General features: G+C 43.2%; 1 protein-coding gene across 1 annotated transcript; it reads right to left on the reverse strand.

Moving 5' to 3' along the window:
• Nucleotides 1-1,176: 1,176 nt before the first annotated feature.
• On the reverse strand, nt 1,177-18,419 carry LOC100490505 (vomeronasal type-2 receptor 26). The gene is made up of 6 exons (XM_012956089.1): nt 18,181-18,419; nt 17,049-17,340; nt 11,262-12,107; nt 8,427-8,645; nt 6,153-6,276; nt 1,177-2,093 (listed from the first exon to the last, which is right to left on the reverse strand). The coding sequence occupies exons 1-6, from the start codon at nt 18,417-18,419 to the stop codon at nt 1,177-1,179; spliced, it is 2,637 nt and encodes an 878-aa protein (XP_012811543.1).
• Nucleotides 18,420-20,405: the final 1,986 nt, after the last annotated feature.

Raw genomic sequence — 20,405 nt, forward strand, 5'->3', positions numbered from 1 at the left:
TGGGGAATGCCCTGCCGGGGGATGTTGGGTAGGGGGTTCCTCACGGTGAGGGCAGTGAGGGGGTTGGGGAATGCCCTGCTGGGGGATGTTGGGTAGGGGGTTCCTCATGGTGAGGGCAGTGAGGGGGTTGGGGAATGCCCTGCTGGGGGATGTTGGGTAGGGGGTTCCTCATGGTGAGGGCAGTGAGGGGGTTGGGGAATGCCCTGCCGGGGGATGTTGGGTAGGGGGTTCCTCATGGTGAGGGCAGTGAGGGGGTTGGGGAATGCCCTGCCGGGGGATGTTGGGTAGGGGGTTCCTCATGGTGAGGGCAGTGAGGGGGTTGGGGAATGCCCTGCTGGGGGATGTTAGGTAGGGGGTTGGTCATGGGGAGGGCAGTGAGGTTGGGGAATGCCCTGCTGGGGGATGTTGGGTAGGGGGTTCCTCGCAGGGAGGGCAGTGATGTTGGGGATTGCCCTGTCGGGGGATGTTGGGTAGGGGGTTCCTCATGGTGAGGGCAGTGAGGGGGTTGGGGAATGCCCTGCCGGGGGATGTTGGGTAGGGGGTTCCTCACGGTGAGGGCAGTGAGGAGGTTGGGGAATGCCCTGCCGGGGGATGTTGGGTAGGGGGTTCCTCGCAGGGAGGGCAGTGATGTTGGGGATTGCCCTGTCGGGGGATGTTGGGTAGGGGGTTCCTCATGGTGAGGGCAGTGAGGGGGTTGGGGAATGCCCTGCCGGGGGATGTTGGGTAGGGGGTTCCTCACGGTGAGGGCAGTGAGGGGGTTGGGGAATGCCCTGCTGGGGGATGTTAGGTAGGGGGTTGGTCATGGGGAGGGCAGTGAGGTTGGGGAATGCCCTGCTGGGGGATGTTGGGTAGGGGGTTCCTGGCAGGGAGGGCAGTGATGTTGGGGAATGCCCTTTCAATCCCTCCAAATGGCTCTAAATGTTCATATTATGTTACATAGAGGAAGGTTTACAAACAACAGGTTCTATCTGAAATTTAAAGATGTGTCAAACTCTAATCAGGCCACAAAACAGAAATATGTGAACTGATAATGAAATAATTTCTGAAACAGTGTTTTTATTTGTTTTTTCCATTTAAATTCAGCTTCATTATGTTGGGAGATTACAAATAATGTTTTACAATGAGATTAAATTGAGAATTTGCCATGAATCGCTAGAGTATAAAACCCTGTGTTTCCTATTTAACATATCCACAAGTTTTCCCAGTTAAGTAAAATTTTTTATTTGTTTCAGGTGTAATTAAAATAATATAACATTTGGGCAGAAATATACAGGCTAAAAGGCCGGCGCTTGAGGTGAGTATGGCAAATATCTCCACACACACAGTGTTTTTGCCTTTGGTGCTCAGATAGGCCGGGATCATTGTGATCCAAACACTGCAGAAGAGCAGCATGCTGAAAGTGATGTACTTGGCCTCATTAAAACTGTCCGGTAAGCTCCGAGCTAAAAATGCTAAAACAAAACTAACAGCTGCCAGAAGCCCCATATACCCAATAACTGAGTAAAAGCCAATAGCTGAGCCCTCATTGCACTGAATGATGATGGTTCCAGGGGAAGTGTGAATGTCCAGTTCCTGAAAGGGAGGAGAAATGGCCAACCAAGTCATGCAGATGATTATTTGAATGGATGAGCAGAACAAGACTACAGAATTGGACAGTTTGACTCCCAGCCATTTTCTCCATGAGCTCCCTGGCTTGGTGGCTTTGAAAGCAACACAAACCATGATAGTCTTGGCCAGGAGAGAAGAGACAGCTATGGAGAAGGTGATTCCAAAAGTGATGATGCGCAGCATGCAGGTTATATCCACAGGGCGACCGAGGAACAGAAACACACTGAGGAAGCTCAGCTTGATGGAGACAAGGAGGAGGAAGCTCAGGCTCCGGTTGTTGGCTCTCACTATGGGGGTGTCCCGGTATTTAAGAAAAATTCCCATTATGAGCACAGTTAAAACAGAAAGAAAAAGTGAGACTGAGCCAAACAACATAGAAATCTCATGATTACTGTACGACAGAAAGTCTTCACTTTTAAGAATACACTGATCCCTCTTCTCATTGGGCCATTCCATGTCTGGGCATTTATAGCAGTTTTCACTGTCTAGAAAAATAATAAGAATGGACATGAAAGTGGCATGATCAGTCTTGGCATCATCTTGCAATAATTTAACAAACAAGGGTTAAATTACAGAGTGAACAATAGGAACAGATGACCTTGTTGAAAAGGGTTACTGAACATTTGAAACATAAGGAAGTTGAAAACAATTGTTTGTGTCAGATAAATCAAGACATAGTGAATGTGCTTCTCCAAACAGGTAGGTCTTTAGAGTAGATTTTATAGTTTGAAAGCAAGGGAGACTCTGATTGGTCCAGGCAGAGAGTTCCAGACACAGACAGAAGCTTGAGAGAAGCCTCACAGTAGGGAATGGGGTGACAGGAGAAGAGAGGCTACGATTAGAGGCAGAGTGTAGGTTGTATGAAGGAGTGTATTTTGAGATTAGAGTTGAAATATAGGGAAGGGCTTGAATGTGAGTATTAGTCATTTGAATTTTATGCGAGAGGAAATTGGGAGGCAGTGAAGGGATATACATGGGGCAGTTAGGGAGAGTTAGATGAATGAGCCGAGCAGCATACTTACATAGTTACATAGGGTTGAAAAAAGACCAGAGTCCATCAAGTTCAACCCATCCAAGTAAACCCAGCACACTTAACCCACACCTACCAATCTATACACTCACATACATAAACTATATATACAACCACTAGTACTAACTGTAGGTATTAGTATCACAATAGCCTTGGGTATTCTGATTGTTCAAGAACTCATCCAGGCCCCTCTTATAGGCATTAACAGAATCTGCCATTACCCCATCACTAGGAAGGGCATTCCCCAACCCCCTCACTGCCCTCACCGTGAAAAACCCCCTACGCACTTTATTTGCTTTAGTAGCCACAGAATTACACTGCCTGGAATTAGACAACTTGTTATCTACAAAAACCCCTAGATCCTTCTCCATTAAGGATACCCCAACACACTCCCATTCAGTAGATAGTTCGCGTTTATATTATTTCTACCAAAATGCATAACTTTGCACTTATCAACATTGAACCTCATTTCCCAGTTTGCTGCCCAGTTTTCCAATGTTGTCAAATCGCTCTGCAAAGCGGCACATCCTGCATGGAACTTATAGTTTTGCACAATTTAGTGTCATCAGCAAAAATAGAAACATTACTGTCTATGCCCACCTCCAGGTCATTAATAAACAAGTTAAAAAGCAAAGGACCAAGGACTGACCCCTGCGGTACCCACTAACCACACTGGCCCAATTAGAAAATGTTCCATTTACCCCCACTCTGTGTAATCTATCCTTCAGCCAGTTCTCTATCCAATTACAAATATTATGTTCTAGGCCAATATTCCTCAATTTTCTCATTAACCTCTGTGAGGTACTGTATCAAACGCTTTAGCAAAGTCCAAGTAGATCCCATCCACTGCCATTCCAGCATCGAGGTTCCTACTCACCTCCTCATAAAAGGCGACTAAATTAGTCTGGCAAGATCTGTTATGCATAAACCCATGTGGCACAAACTAACAGTATTGTGAACTGCAATGTATTCAACTATCCTATCCCTTATTACCCCTTCCAGAAGCTTTCCTACTACTGATGTCAGACTAACAGGCCTATAGTTTTCAGGCTGAGAACGAGATCCCTTTTTAAATAACGGCACCACATTAGCAATCCACCAGTCTCTCGGCACCATGCCAGACCTCAACGAATCCTGAAAAATTAAGTGAAGAGGCTTGGCAATCACAGCGCTCAGCTCATTTAATACCCTGGGATGAATCCCATCCGGTCCTGGACCTTTGTTTCCCTTTACATGTTCAAGTCTCTTTTGAATTTCCTCCCAGTGACAGAATAGAAAAGGCAATTGGAATGCCTGCAAAGAGTAAATAATAGTTAGTGGAAGAGCCGGGATCAAGGAAAGGTGTTTTGATGATGGGCATAATTACTGCTTGTTTATATGAAGATAAATACTGGCAGAAAGTGAAATGTTAAATAGGTGGGTAAGTGCAGGGCTAAGTGTGTCAGGAACTGGATAAAGTCAGCTAACTGCCTCTACAGGGGCTCAGTGAGTAGCGCGAGTAGCAGAGTGCCATTGAGCCCTATGGGAGACTTTCCTTGGGCCGGGTTGGAGTTGCAGAGTGCCATTGAGCCCTATGGGAGGCTTTCCTTGGGCCGGGTTGGAGCTGCAGAGTGCCATTGAGCCCTATGGGAGACTTTCCTTGGGCCGGGTTGGAGCCGCAGAGTGCCATTGAGCACTATGGGAGACTTTCCTTGGGCCGGGTTGGAGCCGCAGAGTGCCATTGAGCCCTAAGGGAGACTTTCCTTGGGCCGGGTTGGAGTTGCAGAGTGCCATTGAGCCCTATGGGAGACTTTCCTTGGGCCGGGTTGGAGCTGCAGAGTGCCATTGAGCCCTATGGGAGACTTTCCTTGGGCCGGGTTGGAGCTGCAGAGTGCCATTGAGCCCTATAGGAGGCTTTCCTTGGGCCGGGTTGGAGCTGCAGAGTGCCATTGAGCCCTATGGGAGACTTTCCTTGGGCCGGGTTGGCGCTGCAGAGTGCCATTGAGCCCTATAGGAGGCTTTCCTTGGGCCGGGTTGGAGCTGCAGAGTGCCATTGAGCCCTATGGGAGACTTTCCTTGGGCCGGGTTGGAGCTGCAGAGTGCCATTGAGCCCTATGGGAGACTTTCCTTGGGCCGGGTTGGAGCTGCAGAGTGCCATTGAGCCCTATGGGAGACTTTCCTTGGGCCGGGTTGGAGCTGCAGAGTGCCATTGAGCCCTATGGGAGACTTTCCTTGGGCCGGGTTGGAGCTGCAGAGTGCCATTGAGCCCTATGGGAGACTTTCCTTGGGCCAGGTTGGAGCTGCAGAGTGCCCTTGAGCCCTATGGGAGACTTTCCTTGGGCCGGGTTGGAGCTGCAGAGTGCCATTGAGCCCGATGGGAGACTTTCCTTGGGCAGGGTTGGAGCTGCAGAGTGCCATTGAGCCCTATAGGAGACTTTCCTTGGGCGGGGTTGGAGCTGCAGAGTGCCATTGAGCCCTATGGGAGACTTTCCTTGGGCAGGGTTGGAGCTGCAGAGTGCCATTGAGCCCTATAGGAGACTTTCCTTGGGCGGGGTTGGAGCTGCAGAGTGACATTGAGCCCTATGGGAGACTTTCCTTGGGCCGGGTTTGAGCTGCAGAGTGCCATTGAGCCCTATGGGAGACTTTCCTTGGGCCGGGTTGGAGCTGCAGAGTACCATTGAGCCCTACGGGAGACTTTCCTTGGGCCGGGTTGAAGCTGCAGAGTGCCATTGAGCCCTATGGGAGACTTTCCTTGGGCCGGGTTGGAGCCGCAGAGTGCCATTGAGCCCTATGGGAGACTTTCCTTGGGCCGGGTTGGAGCTGCAGAGTGCCATTGAGCCCTATGGGAGACTTTCCTTGGGCCGGGTTGGAGCTGCAGAGTGCCATTGAGCCCTATGGGAGACTTTCCTTGGGTCGGGTTGGAGCTGCAGAGTGCCATTGAGCCCTATGGGAGACTTTCCTTGGGCCGGGTTGGAGCTGCAGAGTGCCATTGAGTCTTATGGGAGACTTTCCTTGGGCCGGGTTGGAGCTGCAGAGTGCCATTGAGTCTTATGGGAGACTTCTAAAAAAAATGTATAATAAATGTATATTATAAACCTCATTAATATTGATTATGACATTTAGGTCCCTGGTTATTTTTCACCATTGAAAATTTATAGGGAAATGTATTTCGCTCATCCACTAGAACGTAATGCTTTTTGTGTTGGCAAAATCCCATAAACACTAACATCACTGCTGTATCTGATTGTAGGTTTATATGTACCAGATAGGGAGTATTGATTAGAGCACATTTTCTGACAACATGTATTATTAATAATTTATTGTTCTTCTGCCAAGGAATATCATGTGTTAATCAACCCTCTCTTTTTTTGTGTGACTTTCCTTATGTAGCAATACATACATACATTTGCTTTTTCTCACAAATATGACTTTATGAAAACTGAGAAATTGTTTTGTTGCCCATGTATATTTTTCTGCCAATGTACTTTTGTCATCAGAGTAATTGTATAGTTCCACTTAGCCCTATGCTTTATACCAGTCGCATTGGAAATGTCTCCCTCGGAACACTGGGCACAGTCATAACAGCAGGGCTGGGCTCTGATCCTCGGCACCTTCCTCAGTCCCGGGAGACAACTGGCTGAACATTGGGCGCTAGGGATCTAAAGGGAAGGAAAACCAAAAGGGTTTTGTAGGTTCTTTCTCACATATATATTCAAGTTTTACCCTTAATAATTTAATCAAATGTGACACCACATCCAAATAAAATGATATGGCAAATTATACCTGTACTTGATCCCAACTAAGATATAATTACCCCTTATTGGGGCAGAACAGCCCTATTGGGTTTATTTCATGGTTAAATGATTCCCTTTTCTCTGTAATAATAAAACAGTACCTGTACTTGATCCCAACTAAGATATAATTACCCCTTATTGGGGCAGAACAGCCCTATTGGGTTTATTTCATGGTTAAATGATTCCCTTTTCTCTGTAATAATAAAACAGTACCTGTACTTGATCCCAACTAATAATTACCCCTTATTGGGGCAGAACAGCCCTATTGGGTTTATTTAATGGTTAAATGATTCCCTTTTCTCTGTAATAATAAAACAGTACCTGTACTTGATCCCAACTAAGATATAATTACCCCTTATTGGGGCAGAACAGCCCTATTGGGTTTATTTCATGGTTAAATGATTCCCTTTTCTCTGTAATAATAAAACAGTACCTGTACTTGATCCCAACTAATAATTACCCCTTATTGGGGCAGAACAGCCCTATTGGGTTTATTTAATGGTTAAATGATTCCCTTTTCTCTGTAATAATAAAACAGTACCTGTACTTGATCCCAACTAAGATATAATTACCCCTTATTGGGGCAGAACAGCCCTATTGGGTTTATTTCATGGTTAAATCATTCCCTTTTCTCTGTAATAATAAAACAGTACCTGTACTTGATCCCAACTAAGATATAATTACCCCTTATTGGGGGCAGAACAGCCCTATTGGTTTTATTTCATGGTTAAATGATTCCCTTTTCTCTGTAATAATAAAACAGTACCTGTACTTGATCCCAACTAAGATATAATTACCCCTTATTGGGGCAGAACAGCCCTATTGGGTTTATTTCATGGTTAAATCATTCCCTTTTCTCTGTAATAATAAAACAGTACCTGTACTTGATCCCAACTAAGATATAATTACCCCTTATTGGGGCAGAACAGCCCTATTGGGTTTATTTAATGGTTAAATGATTCCCTTTTCTCTGTAATAATAAAACAGTACCTGTACTTGATCCCAACTAAGATATAATTACCCCTTATTGGGGGCAGAACAGCCCTATTGGGTTTATTTAATGGTTAAATGATTCCCTTTTCTCTGTAATAATAAAACAGTACCTGTACTTGATCCCAACTAAGATATAATTACCCCTTATTGGGGGCAGAACAGCCCTATTGGTTTTATTTCATGGTTAAATGATTCCCTTTTCTCTGTAATAATAAAACAGTACCTGTACTTGATCCCAACTAAGATATAATTACCCCTTATTGGGGCAGAACAGCCCTATTGGGTTTATTTCATGGTTAAATCATTCCCTTTTCTCTGTAATAATAAAACAGTACCTGTACTTGATCCCAACTAAGATATAATTACCCCTTATTGGGGCAGAACAGCCCTATTGGGTTTATTTAATGGTTAAATGATTCCCTTTTCTCTGTAATAATAAAACAGTACCTGTACTTGATCCCAACTAAGATATAATTACCCCTTATTGGGGGCAGAACAGCCCTATTGGGTTTATTTAATGGTTAAATGATTCCCTTTTCTCTGTAATAATAAAACAGTACCTGTACTTGATCCCAACTAAGATATAATTACCCCTTATTGGGGGCAGAAGAGCCCTACTGGGTTTATTTCATGGTTAAATCATTCCCTTTTCTCTGTAATAATAAAACAGTACCTGTACTTGATCCCAACTAAGATATAATTACCCCTTATTGGGGGCAGAACAGCCCTATTGGTTTTATTTCATGGTTAAATGATTCCCTTTTCTCTGTAATAATAAAACAGTACCTGTACTTGATCCCAACTAAGATATAATTACCCCTTATTGGGGCAGAACAGCCCTATTGGGTTTATTTAATGTTTAAATGATTCCCTTTTCTCTAATAATCAAACTATGACTATTTTCCCATTTTGAACTCTTACTACATTCCCCAATAAGCCCTGGATGCTGTTGTACATTGGTTCAGCCCATGGAATTACCTTGCTAGAGTCGTATATCTTATCAGGAATAGACAGTATCTGACCTGGCTCTTGTTGGAGATCCATATTATTTGATGAGATCTAATCATTGATTTGTCATCTAATGGATCCCGTGGTTGGAACGTTCCCAGATAATTCACAGATATTTGATTATTAGGTTCCAATATGCAGTTATAGATCATGTACCAAGTGACTAACTCTCCATTTTTTTCAAAAGAAACAGTGGTGCCCCCGGTGGTCTTGTAGTGAAGTTTATTCAGATACTCTTGAAGCTATTCAGCAAGAAATGCAATTAATTGTTTATAAATATCCAAATGTAAAAAAACAAGGCATTATCATCCCATATAATGGTGTATCCTGCAGCCCCACGACTGAGCCTAAGGGTAGGCAGGAGAGGCACATGCCTAGGGTGCAATGCTGGGGGCGCTAGGTACATACCTCTTCTGTCTGCCTACCCATACTGCATGCCCATCCCCCCATCAGCTCATTACTGGTCCTTGTCCCCTATTGGCACTCCCCCACATCACAACGTCATTGGACAAGCACATGGTGGGGTTGTTCAGTAAGCAAGGTAGCCGGCCATGTTGCCTTCGTTGAGCAGCCCAATGATTTGTTTACACACAAAAAAACAAACAAAAAAGAATACAAGATCCCCATCGCCAAAAAAGAAAATGTAATATGCAGTTTCCTAATTCTATTTTAGGGCATTACTGGATGACATTTTATCTAAACAATTTGGTTGTACTCTTGGTTCTTCTTAGGTCTCACAACAGTTTGGCAGTGTTCATGATCTTCTGGTGTGATGCACCTGTAAAACTCAGCCATATATTCCCAGGTAGCTCCCCACTATGCTGGAGAAGCTGTGGCGAACGGGGAACTCTTCAGCATATAATGTGGCACTGCCCCACGTTCCCACCATTATGGAAGGAAATTCCATTATGTTCAAAGATACTCAACTAGATATCTACTCTGCTCTAGTGGGTAGGCCAATTCTAGACAATACAGCTGCAGAGCAGAGGCGCACAACCTTCATTCCAACAGCTACTAGACTTGTAATTACCAAAAAGTGGAAGAACCCTCTACCCCCCCCCAAACTTGGGGATATACTCTCTAGGGTGAGAGATATGAGGGAGATGGAGTACATGACCAATATCCATGACCGATGCAAACAATGGGAGAAGATCTGGTCTAGATGGGATTACTATATAGCCAGCACTAGGACATAGAATAGATACACCCTACACAGGATTAACCCTTTATCTGACCTATAATTATGATACATCAGCCCCCCCCCAAGGGACCCAAATTTTTACCATTACTGGCAATTGCAACTGTTAATTCTAAATGTTACTGTCAACCGAAGAACATCTAGTTAATCAGATTAATGATGAATGTTGATAAACAGGCTTGCCCTGTACCTTGAGATTTGGTCAGCTTGGTTAAACCATTTGATTGTATTGTTACATTAGTACTACTGACACTTTGCATGCCCGTTATAACTATCTTGCACAAAATACCAATGAAAATGTAAGTTACAAAAAAATACAGTGTTCATAATTCACAAATTAGTTTTTGAACAAAACCATCAATTTTTAGAAAATGGAGAGTATATATTTGAATTTAATATGGTCCTTTATGGTAAAGAAAATATTCTTCTACAGATGTAGCCATCCTTGCTATGTTGATCCTTGATTGTCTTTATTGTATTAGAGGGCAGAGCTAGGTCTCTAGCGTAGCCTCAAACTGACTATAGAATTACTTTGGCTACATCTGTAATTGATAGATTTTAGTTAATATATATAAGAGCAGAATCAGAACAGTCCCACAAAGCTTAGTGCAAGTTGAATTTTTACAATTATTCTTAGTTACACCTCCAGCACTGTTTATGTTGACTGGTCCATATACTGCTTGGTCAGGAACTGCTGTTATTTCATTTTCCTTACTAATCCAACCAGTCCAACCCTAATTCTACAGCATTCAACAAAAAAAAAAAATCATTGCAAAATACCAAATCCGATGATACATTTTTAAGCACAACACATAGGGGCCCATTTACAAAGCATTGATTTTTAATTTTAAACTCAATTCGAATTTTTTCGAAAATGCTACAACTTTTCAGCGATTTACTATGGGGCACATTTACTAATCCATGAACGTCCGAAAAGCGTCCAAATGCGTTTTTTTTCCGTAATGATCGGTATTTTGTGACTTTTTCACGAATTGTCGGGAATTTTTCGAGTGGTCAATATGAAAAAGTCGCAACAATTCTCGAAAGTTGGAATGGCTTTGAAAAGGTTGCGACAATTCACGAAAGTCGTAATAGCTATGAAAAAGTGGCGACAATTCACGAAAGTCATAATGGCTATGAAAAAGTTGCGACAATTTACAAAAAAGTCATAACGGCGACGAAAAAATTGCAAAAAATACGAAAAAGTCGCAAAATGTTCGTTTTCCAATCCAAATTTTTCTCATTTGGATTCAGATTCGGATTCGTGGATCAGTAAATCAGCCCCTATGTGTTAAAATGGCTAAATTCGAATTTGACAATTTGCCAGATTAAACTTGGTGAGTTCATGTAGAAGTCAATGGCAAAGGTCCCTTCCCTTCCCTTGAAGTTCTTTGGTCTCAAAATTTAGAGATTTTGCTGGGTTTTGTCCAAAAATCGTGACTTTTTTTGAATTGTAGTAGTGAGTCTTTTATAATTTATTTTTTAGTAAATAGCAGACATTCACGAAAACAAATTCAGTTGAATTTAAAAATAAGAAACAAAATTATGGAATTTTAGTAAATCTACCCCTAAATATATATGCATAAATATATATATATAAAACATATATTTTTCAAAATAAAACAATTAAGTTCTAGATAATATACAATACAATATTTACCTGATATTTATACATTTGCTTTCGATTCTCAGGAGGTCGCTCAGCAAGAGAAATGTGCATTGCATGAATTGCGTGTGACATCATATCGACTGCCAGGGCCACACTGGGAGAGTATAATTTACTGTCAAAATGGCGGATATCCGTAATGCGTTTCTGCCCGGTGCAGTTGTGAAGCTCATATTTATACAAGTTGGCATACAAGTAATTTTTATGTTGTTGCTTTGACAAACACAAATGGTAAAGCAGCCATATATCTTCCAGTAATTTGTCCTCAGGATACGTGGAAGGACGGAAACTCTCCAGATAGTGCGTTATTTCTCGACTATCCACAGAATATGCTGAATGCTGAACAAATCCCAAAATGTTGGAGAATATTTCCAGAGAATAATCTATAATGTGGTTTTTAGATGTCAGTGTAGGAGAGACAACTAATATCTTCTCACTAAGTACATCGGTATAGATGATTAATTTTCCTATGACGCCCAGGGAAATTTTTCCGCAAAGGATAACGACATTGGTTGTGGATTTCTGAATGATGTTCTTATAGGGCAAGTGGTGACGGATATTTCCAACAGCTGAGATGTCATCCATATTGTCACTTATCTTGATGGTGAACTCAACACAAATCCCATCTATGGATAAATAGTTTGTCAGTATCTGCAGTTCTTTCTCTCCACTGATATCATCGGATGTGATGATTCCAACCCAGTTCCCACCAAAGGCTTTGAGTAACTTGCTTAATGAGAAATAATGGCCGTGATCACTTTGTAACGTCCGGAAAAAGTACGGGAACGTGACTCTGTCACTGAGCGAAGTGTCTGTAGCTCCGTAACTGATCTACAGAAAGGAATGGAGGTGAGATGCTGAAAGGCTTAGGGGCCGATTCATTAAAACACAAGTTTGAATGGGAAAAATTCGGATTGGATACAATAATTACTGATGATCGTAAATATCATAAATATGCATACGAAAAAATTGTATTAGTCACAATAATATCGTATTGGCTATCCGAACGATCGTAGAATGCAGGAAAACCTTTCTGACTTTGATCCTTCTGTGCACGATTTTGGAAGCCTCCCATAGGGTTCAATGGCACTCTGCAGCTCCAACCCGGCCCAAGGAAAGTCTCCCATAGGGCTCAATGGCACTCTGCAACTCCAACCCGGCCCAAGGAAAGTCTCCCATAGGGCTCAATGGCACTCTGCAGCTCCAACCCAGCCCAAGGAAAGTCTCCCATAGGGCTCAATGGCACTCTGCAGCTCCAACCCGGCCCAAGGAAAGTCTCCCATAGGGCTCAATGGCACTCTGCAGCTCCAACCCGGCCCAAGGAAAGTCTCCCATAGGGCTCAATGGCACTCTGCAGCTCCAACCTGGCCCAAGGAAAGTCTCCCATAGGACTCAATGGCACTCTGCAGCTCCAACCTGGCCCAAGGAAAGCCTCCGATAGGGCTCAATGGCACTCTGCAGCTCCAACCCGGCCCAAGGAAAGTCTCCCATAGGGCTCAATGGCACTCTGCAGCTCCAACCCGACCCAAGGAAAGCCTCCCATAGGGCTCAATGGCACTCTGCTGCTCCAACCCGGCCCAAGGAAAGTCTCCCATAGGGCTCAATGGCACTCTGCAGCTCCAACCCGGCCCAAGGAAAGTCTCCCATAGGGCTCAATGGCACTCTGCAGCTCCAACCTGGCCCAAGGAAAGTCTCCCATAGGACTCAATGGCACTCTGCAGCTCCAACCTGGCCCAAGGAAAGCCTCCGATAGGGCTCAATGGCACTCTGCTGCTCCAACCCGGCCCAAGGAAAGTCTCCCATAGGGCTCAATGGCACTCTGCAGCTCCAACCCGGCCCAAGGAAAGTCTCCCATAGGGCTCAATGGCACTCTGCAGCTCCAACCTGGCCCAAGGAAAGTCTCCCATAGGACTCAATGGCACTCTGCAGCTCCAACCCGGCCCAAGGAAAGTCTCCCATAGGGCTCAATGGCACTCTGCAGCTCCAACCTGGCCCAAGGAAAGCCTCCGATAGGGCTCAATGGCACTCTGCTGCTCCAACCCGGCCCAAGGAAAGTCTCCCATAGGGCTCAATGGCACTCTGCAGCTCCAACCCGACCCAAGGAAAGTCTCCCATAGGGCTCAATGGCACTCTGCTGCTCCAACCCGGCCCAAGGAAAGTCTCCCATAGGGCTCAATGGCTCTCTGCTGCTCCAACCCGGCCCAAGGAAAGTCTCCTATAGGGCTCAATGGCACTCTGCAGCTCCAACCTGGCCCAAGGAAAGCCTCCCATAGGGCTCAATGGCACTCTGCAGCTCCAACCCGGCCCAAGGAAAGCCTCCCATAGGGCTCAATGGCACTCTGCAGCTCCAACCCGGCCCAAGGAAAGTCTCCCATAGGGCTCAATGGCACTCTGCAGCTCCAACCCGGTCCAAGGAAAGTCTCCCATAGGGCTCAATGGCACTCTGCAGCTCCAACCCGGCCCAAGGAAAGTCTCCCATAGGGCTCAATGGCACTCTGCAGCTCCAACCCGGCCCAAGGAAAGTCTCCCATAGGGCTCAATGGCACTCTGCAGCTCCAACCCGGCCCAAGGAAAGTCACGGTACTGAAGCTTTAATGAATCCGAAACATTCCTACTCATTGCGACAAATACAATTTTGTTGCACAAATTCTAAAAGTTATAAAAAATACGAATTTTTCACATTCATACTAATTCTTACTTTGATAAATGTGCCCCTATGTGTCAAATTTTACAAGTCATGGCCTGTTTCTGCACTCCCAGTAACTTTAATGGGTAATGTCAGAAAACCCCTGGTACAGAGTCTATAGGAATTTTCCAATTAAAATGTGGCCTCTGTCCTAATAATCACGACACTTAACGTATTTGCTCTTTTCTTCCTTCAGCGGCTACTAGTGTGTGTACTTTGTTGGGGAGAAATCTGGTAATTGTTATGTATACTTGCATCTACTTGTAGGTATTAATACAAACCTTTAGATTAGATTTCTATTATTTTTTCGCTTACTGTAACTTTTCTAAAGGGGGTGTTTACTAAGTCTCAACTCTTTTGTTGTCGAAAACCTGGAAAAATTGCAGAAAAAAGTGACTTTTCCAAGATTTATTATGTGACAAAACTGTGACAATTCCAAATCCAAAAATACTCAAGCTAAAACCTGTCAAGATTATGTAAGTATCAGTGGCCTTTTACAATTGGAAGATCTTTGTTTGCTTTGTTGCTTAAGAAGTTTTTTGGATTTTTTGATAAGATACTTTTGATAAGATAAGACTTGAATTCATTACAAATCACAATACTATAAGCTTGTGCCAGCATGGTTCTATGCATAACAGATATTCCCAAATTATTGAATTGCCTTTTATGAGGATGTGAGCAGGAACCTAGATGCTGGAATGTCGGTGGATGGGATCTACTTGGAGACTTAGGGGCTGATTTACTAAGACACGATTTCGAATCCGAATTGGAAAAATTCCGATTGAAAACGAACATTTTGAGACTTTTTCGTATTTTTTGCGATTTTTTCGGCATCTTTACGATTTTTGCGTAAAAACGCGAGTTTTTCGGCGTCTTTACGATTTTTGCGTAAAAACGCGAGTTTTTCGGCGTCTTTACGAAAGTTGCGCAAAGTCGCGATTTTTTCGGAGCGTTAACACTTGCGCGCAAAGTCGCGCCTTTTTCGTAGTGTTAAAACTTAAAAGGCGCAACGTAGAGTGACATTTCAGATTATTGATAGACCCAGGGCTAATGCCAGGGGTGGAGATTTGGATAAAAAGCTCTCAGAGAGAGAGGTTTATTGGATCTACCGCTTGAGGACAACTGAGCAGTATGGGGGTCTCAACAGGGAATGGGAATTGTCGTGTTATTGTTGAGAATGATGAATGAATTTATTTACTGTTTATACGAATCTTTATTGTTGGAGCTCCTGTACTTTCGAAATATAGATAGGCACTGAGGTCTGTGACGGTTTATGTAACCCTGGGACGATTGGTATAAAATGCATAAAATATATAAATATATGGTGTTAAACCGTATTAGGTTAACATATTAGGTTAATGTTATATTTACTATGTACATTTTGTCCCGATCTTGGGTCCCTTTCCCTCATGGTTTAATCATCTATGTGGTTAAATATAAAAACAAAGGGGGGGGGTTTGGTTTCCATTGGAATTATAATTCCTATGGATCCCCATCTATGTTTTTATAATATTTATCATTCCTATTACTATAGGGGGGTTTTTTGTATACACTCTCCCTTACACCATGGGGTTAACAATTGATTGTCAATTGGTAATGGGTGTGTGTGGTGTCTATTTAAACACTCAAGGGGGGTTACTGAACTGGCTTCTGATGAAGTGGTGTTTTGACCACGAAACGCGTTAAGCCATGGGTGAGGATGCTCTGCTTTTAACTGATGATAATAAATTTGTGTTTTTATTAAACAAAGTTATCCTGTGCTCCGCTCTTATACTAATTTGTTTAACGCTACGAAAAAATCGCGACTTTGCACAACTTTCGTAAAGACGCCGAAAAACTCGCGTTTTTACGCAAAAATCGTAAAGACGACGAAAAACTCGCGTTTTTATGCAAAAATCGTAAAGACGCCGAAAAAATCGCAAAAATACGAAAAAGTCACAAAATTACTGATCATTACGAAAAAAATGCAATCGGACGCATTCGGCCCGTTCGTGGGTTAGTAAATGTGCCCCTTAGTGTTTACTAAGTCTCAACTTTTTTGGACTGGGCTTTTTGTTACCGAAAACCTGGAAAAATTGCAGAAAACATGTGACTTTTCAAAGATTTATTATGTGACAAAACTGTGACAATTCCAAATCCAAAGATACTCAAACTAAAACCTGTAGAGATCATGTAAACATCAGTGGCCTTTTACAATTGGAAGATCTTTGTTTGCTTTGTGGCTTAAGAGGTTTTTTTTGGATTTTTGATAAGATAAGACTTGAATACATTACAAATCACAATACTATAAGTTTGTGTCAGCATGGTTCTATGCATAACAGATATTCCCAAACTTATTGAATTGCCTTTTATGAGGAGGTGAGCAGGAACCTCGATGCTGGAATGGCAGTGGATGGGATCTACTTGGACTTTGCTAAACCATTTGATACAGTACCTCACAGAAGGTTAATGATCAAATTGAGGAATATTGGCCTAGAACATAATATTTGTACTTGGATAGAGAACTGGCTGAAGGATAGATTACACAGAGTGGGGGTAAACAGAACATTTTCTAATTGAACCAGTTTTGTTAGCAAGAAGTGTGAAAGCATAGAGATTCAAGTTAAAAAAAAGATACAACATACAGTATAAGCACTTTCTTACATGGGGAGACCATAAGATGATATGCAAATGAATAGAGCACTAGAGCAAGCATAGGAAAGAAGAATATTGTGAGTCGATCCCTAAGCTCAGTGACATCAGGCAAGAGCAGACTGAGCATGTGCAGTAGTTGGGCAAAAGATGGAGAGCTACTGTGGGCATCTTCAGGGGCATGGGGCTTTATTTCTATAGAGCTTTGGTGGCTTTGGGCTGGTACAAGGGCTCAAACACACAGCTAAACATTTCTAGGCTTTAGTGTCACTTTAAGTTGTTTAGGTGAACGGACAAAAATATTTCAGGAACAGAAAGCATTTGGAAACCATTACATTGATTGAGATTGGGCGAAAGTTACCTTTTATGCTGAGTGACAAATTGTTCTTGTTGTGGATCAGCAAAGGCAGAATTCATCAGTTAATTCATCATTAATGCCAAATGTTATTACTCACCTGGGAATACCCATACAGAGTCAGTATCTGGGCTATGGGTACAGTTGTCTCTGAGCTGAGATCCCCAATAAACCCAGCAATGTTTCTCTTTCCCACACAGGAGTAATTGGGAACCGGCTCCCTGGTACCAGATAATATCTGTAATACGCTCCTCACTGCCTTCCGGGGGTCCCCACAGGAATCGGATATATGGTACCCCAGGGTCAGGTTGGGGAGCAACAATGGATCATTGTTACTTTTCTCAATGGCAAAATGAAAATCCACAAACTGTCTATAATATTCAGGGAGAGGCCTGGAGAAAGAAAACATTACTATATAAGGCTGATTTATGATTATCGGCCCCATATAGTATTGGTTAGTAAAACTATACAGGAGTTCCTGAACTACTTTGTGGTTTCTGTATCTGATTACTTTGGCTTTGTGCCAAAGGTTCCCCACCCAAGTGGGTTTTTGGAAAAAGTAAAAAGCTCAACTATCTATCTATCTATGTTCATATATATATACATACATACAAATTAAGCTACTTTGGTTCATGTGTTTAACAGAATAACTAAACTAATGTAATCCTCTTATCCCATTTAACATAGAAAATAATTGAGTCACAGCCTCCCATCTAGCTACGGAAGCCTCATGCTCTTGGAAAAGTCAAATGCTTAGGAATGAAGAGAAAGTGGGTGAGTTTTTCTGATGTAAGTTCTAATCTTACATTTTGATAAATCTGCCCCAATATGTAACACTTTGCTCATTACAACTCATACAATTAAGACAAAAGAAAGAAAGAAACAAACAAAGAAACAAAGAAACAAGAAAGAAAGAAAGAAAGAAAGAAAGAAAGAAAATGCATTAGAAAAAGTGTTCATCTATGTCTATATTTTACGATAAGATAACGTACATTTTTGCCTTTATGGTCCCTAAATAATGTGGATGCACTAAATTACTCAGACAATGAATGTATAATTCAGTCACCATGACAGTTGTGGGCTATTACAAACGCTATATATGTTGGTTAATATGAAGACAAATAAACATAAGACTGGGGAAAAAATATAATATTTGAGGTTTCAGAACAAAAGTTATCGCTGCATCTTCAAAAATGGTTCCCATTTACCTTTCTGTAAAGCCCAGGACTTACCAAACACACAGCATCCTGCTGTAACTGTCCCAGGGATACTTGAAGGGAACTATAAATGAGTTGACAGTTAGCACCCCGCCAATCATTATATCTCCTTCTTGTACATACTCATAGTCCTCATACGTGCCAGTGATCTCCAGGTTACAAGCAGAAGTTCTAACCCAAGCCCAAGAGGTGTTGGTTACCAAACAAACAGCAGTCAGATATAACAACAATGCGAGGGGGCTAGAGGCAGCCATGGCTTCAGCATTGCACCCCAGGATAGCACTGTGCACCCCAGAACAAGGCAAATGAAATACTAGTTTCTCTGTTCCCAATCAGTAGAACAGAGCCCTGCAGGGGATCCAGGATACAGTTTCATCTGTAGGACAGTGTGAGGGGCTGCCTGTAGGACAGTGTGAGGGGCTGCCTGTAGGACAGTGTGAGGGGCTGCCTGTAGGACAGTGTGAGGGGCTGCCTGTAGGACAGTGTGAGGGGCTGCCTGTAGGACAGTGTGAGGGGCTGCCTGTAGGACAGTGTGAGGGGCTGCCTGTAGGACAGTGTGAGGGGCTGCCTGTAGGACAGTGTGAGGGGCTGCCTGTAGGACAGTGTGAGGGGCTGCCTGTAGGACAGTGTGAGGGGCTGCCTGTAGGACAGAGTGAGGGGCTGCCTGTAGGACAGTGTGAGGGGCTGCCTGTAGGACAGTGTGAGGGGCTGCCTGTAGGACAGTGTGAGGGGCTGCCTGTAGGACAGTGTGAGGGGCTGCCTGTAGGACAGTGTGAGGGGCTGCCTGTAGGACAGTGTGAGGGGCTGCCTGTAGGACAGTACAACCCAAGCTGTGTTTTATACACTGAGCTTTGGCACAGCTCTCTGAATATAGCCGGATCCATTTGGGATGTTTTTATTGTGTTCATTACAGAGTTTGTTATTAATAACTAAACAGCTATAAAAATCACAGTATCATTCTCTCCAAGTCATATACTTCTTTAGTCTGTATTTTTATTGTAGGTCTTTATTATTGTTGTATTATTGTTGTACACAAAAATATATTTAAAGGGATAGCGACACATTCTAGCTTTAACATGTGTGCCACTATGACGGTATAAAATGGACCTCCTTGGATCTCCCTCTCCTTTGCTGGGGGGAGGCCAGGACCAGCACATTGGAATCCTGAGCAAACAGGTTCCGTTGTTAGAGCTAGTATGTTTCTACAATGGTAGGTAGGTAGGTCATCTCGCAAAGTGTCTCTGTAATTGGCCTTATTAACCCTAACTTGTTCTGTTACCCCTTGTACTTCGTTTGATTAATAGGTTATTTTTAGTGAAGAGCTGAATTTTTCAGCAATACGGATTTGCAGCGAAATTCCACATATTGCCATTGGGAAGCAACTTAGTGAAACCGACACAATTTTACTATGAAAACACAAAGTGACAAAGAACCTGTAGACTCCAATGTATTTTGTGCAGGAAAAAAAATCACCATGGAAAAAGTCACCGTGAAAAAGTTCATGAAAAAAGTCCAAAGACTACTGCAGGAGCCAAATACAAAGGTGTATCTCGAGACCCCTCCTCGTCTTCGGGGATTTCCCTTCACCCGCTTGCTGCTATTGGGGAGGGAGCCCAACTTGAATACAACGAGTAGTGATGAGTAGTGATCCCCCTACCAGCAGGATCCAGTGTCTCCTTCGGGAAATCTGTGACTCCGGCAATCATGGACATGGTGTTGATGATGTTCCTGTTTATGCCCTGTTGAAGAACTTGGTGCGTTTCATCTATGTTGAAGGCAGTGATGATCGCTGTGGTCTTAAGTACATCATGGAAGAGGTGCTGTTTGGTTTATTTTCTATCAAGAAAATGGAGATTTTATCTCTTCAGGATAACCCTAAGCGAGGAATCTACAATATCACCTTAACTGCGGATGGTATTCTTAAGGACTTTATGGGGCACATTTATCCAAGTACGACAGGTCCGATTACAAAAAAAATTCTATTCTTCCTATAGAAGAAGTATTTTAGAAGTATTTTAGATCCATTCAAGCTTTGGTATGGTAACTTTCCTTGGGCTGGGTTGGAGCTGCAGAGTGCCATTGAGCCCTATGGGAGACTTTCCTTGGGCCGGGTTGGAGCTGCAGAGTGCCATTGAGCCCTATGGGAGACTTTCCTTGGGCCGGGTTGGAGCTGCAGAGTGCCATTGAGCCCTATGGGAGACTTTCCTTGGGCCAGTTTGGAGCTGCAGAGTGCCATTGAG

This window comes from Xenopus tropicalis, chromosome 1 (genome assembly GCF_000004195.4).
Source record: "Xenopus tropicalis strain Nigerian chromosome 1, UCB_Xtro_10.0, whole genome shotgun sequence".
In the NCBI taxonomy this organism is placed as follows: Eukaryota; Metazoa; Chordata; class Amphibia; order Anura; family Pipidae; genus Xenopus; species Xenopus tropicalis.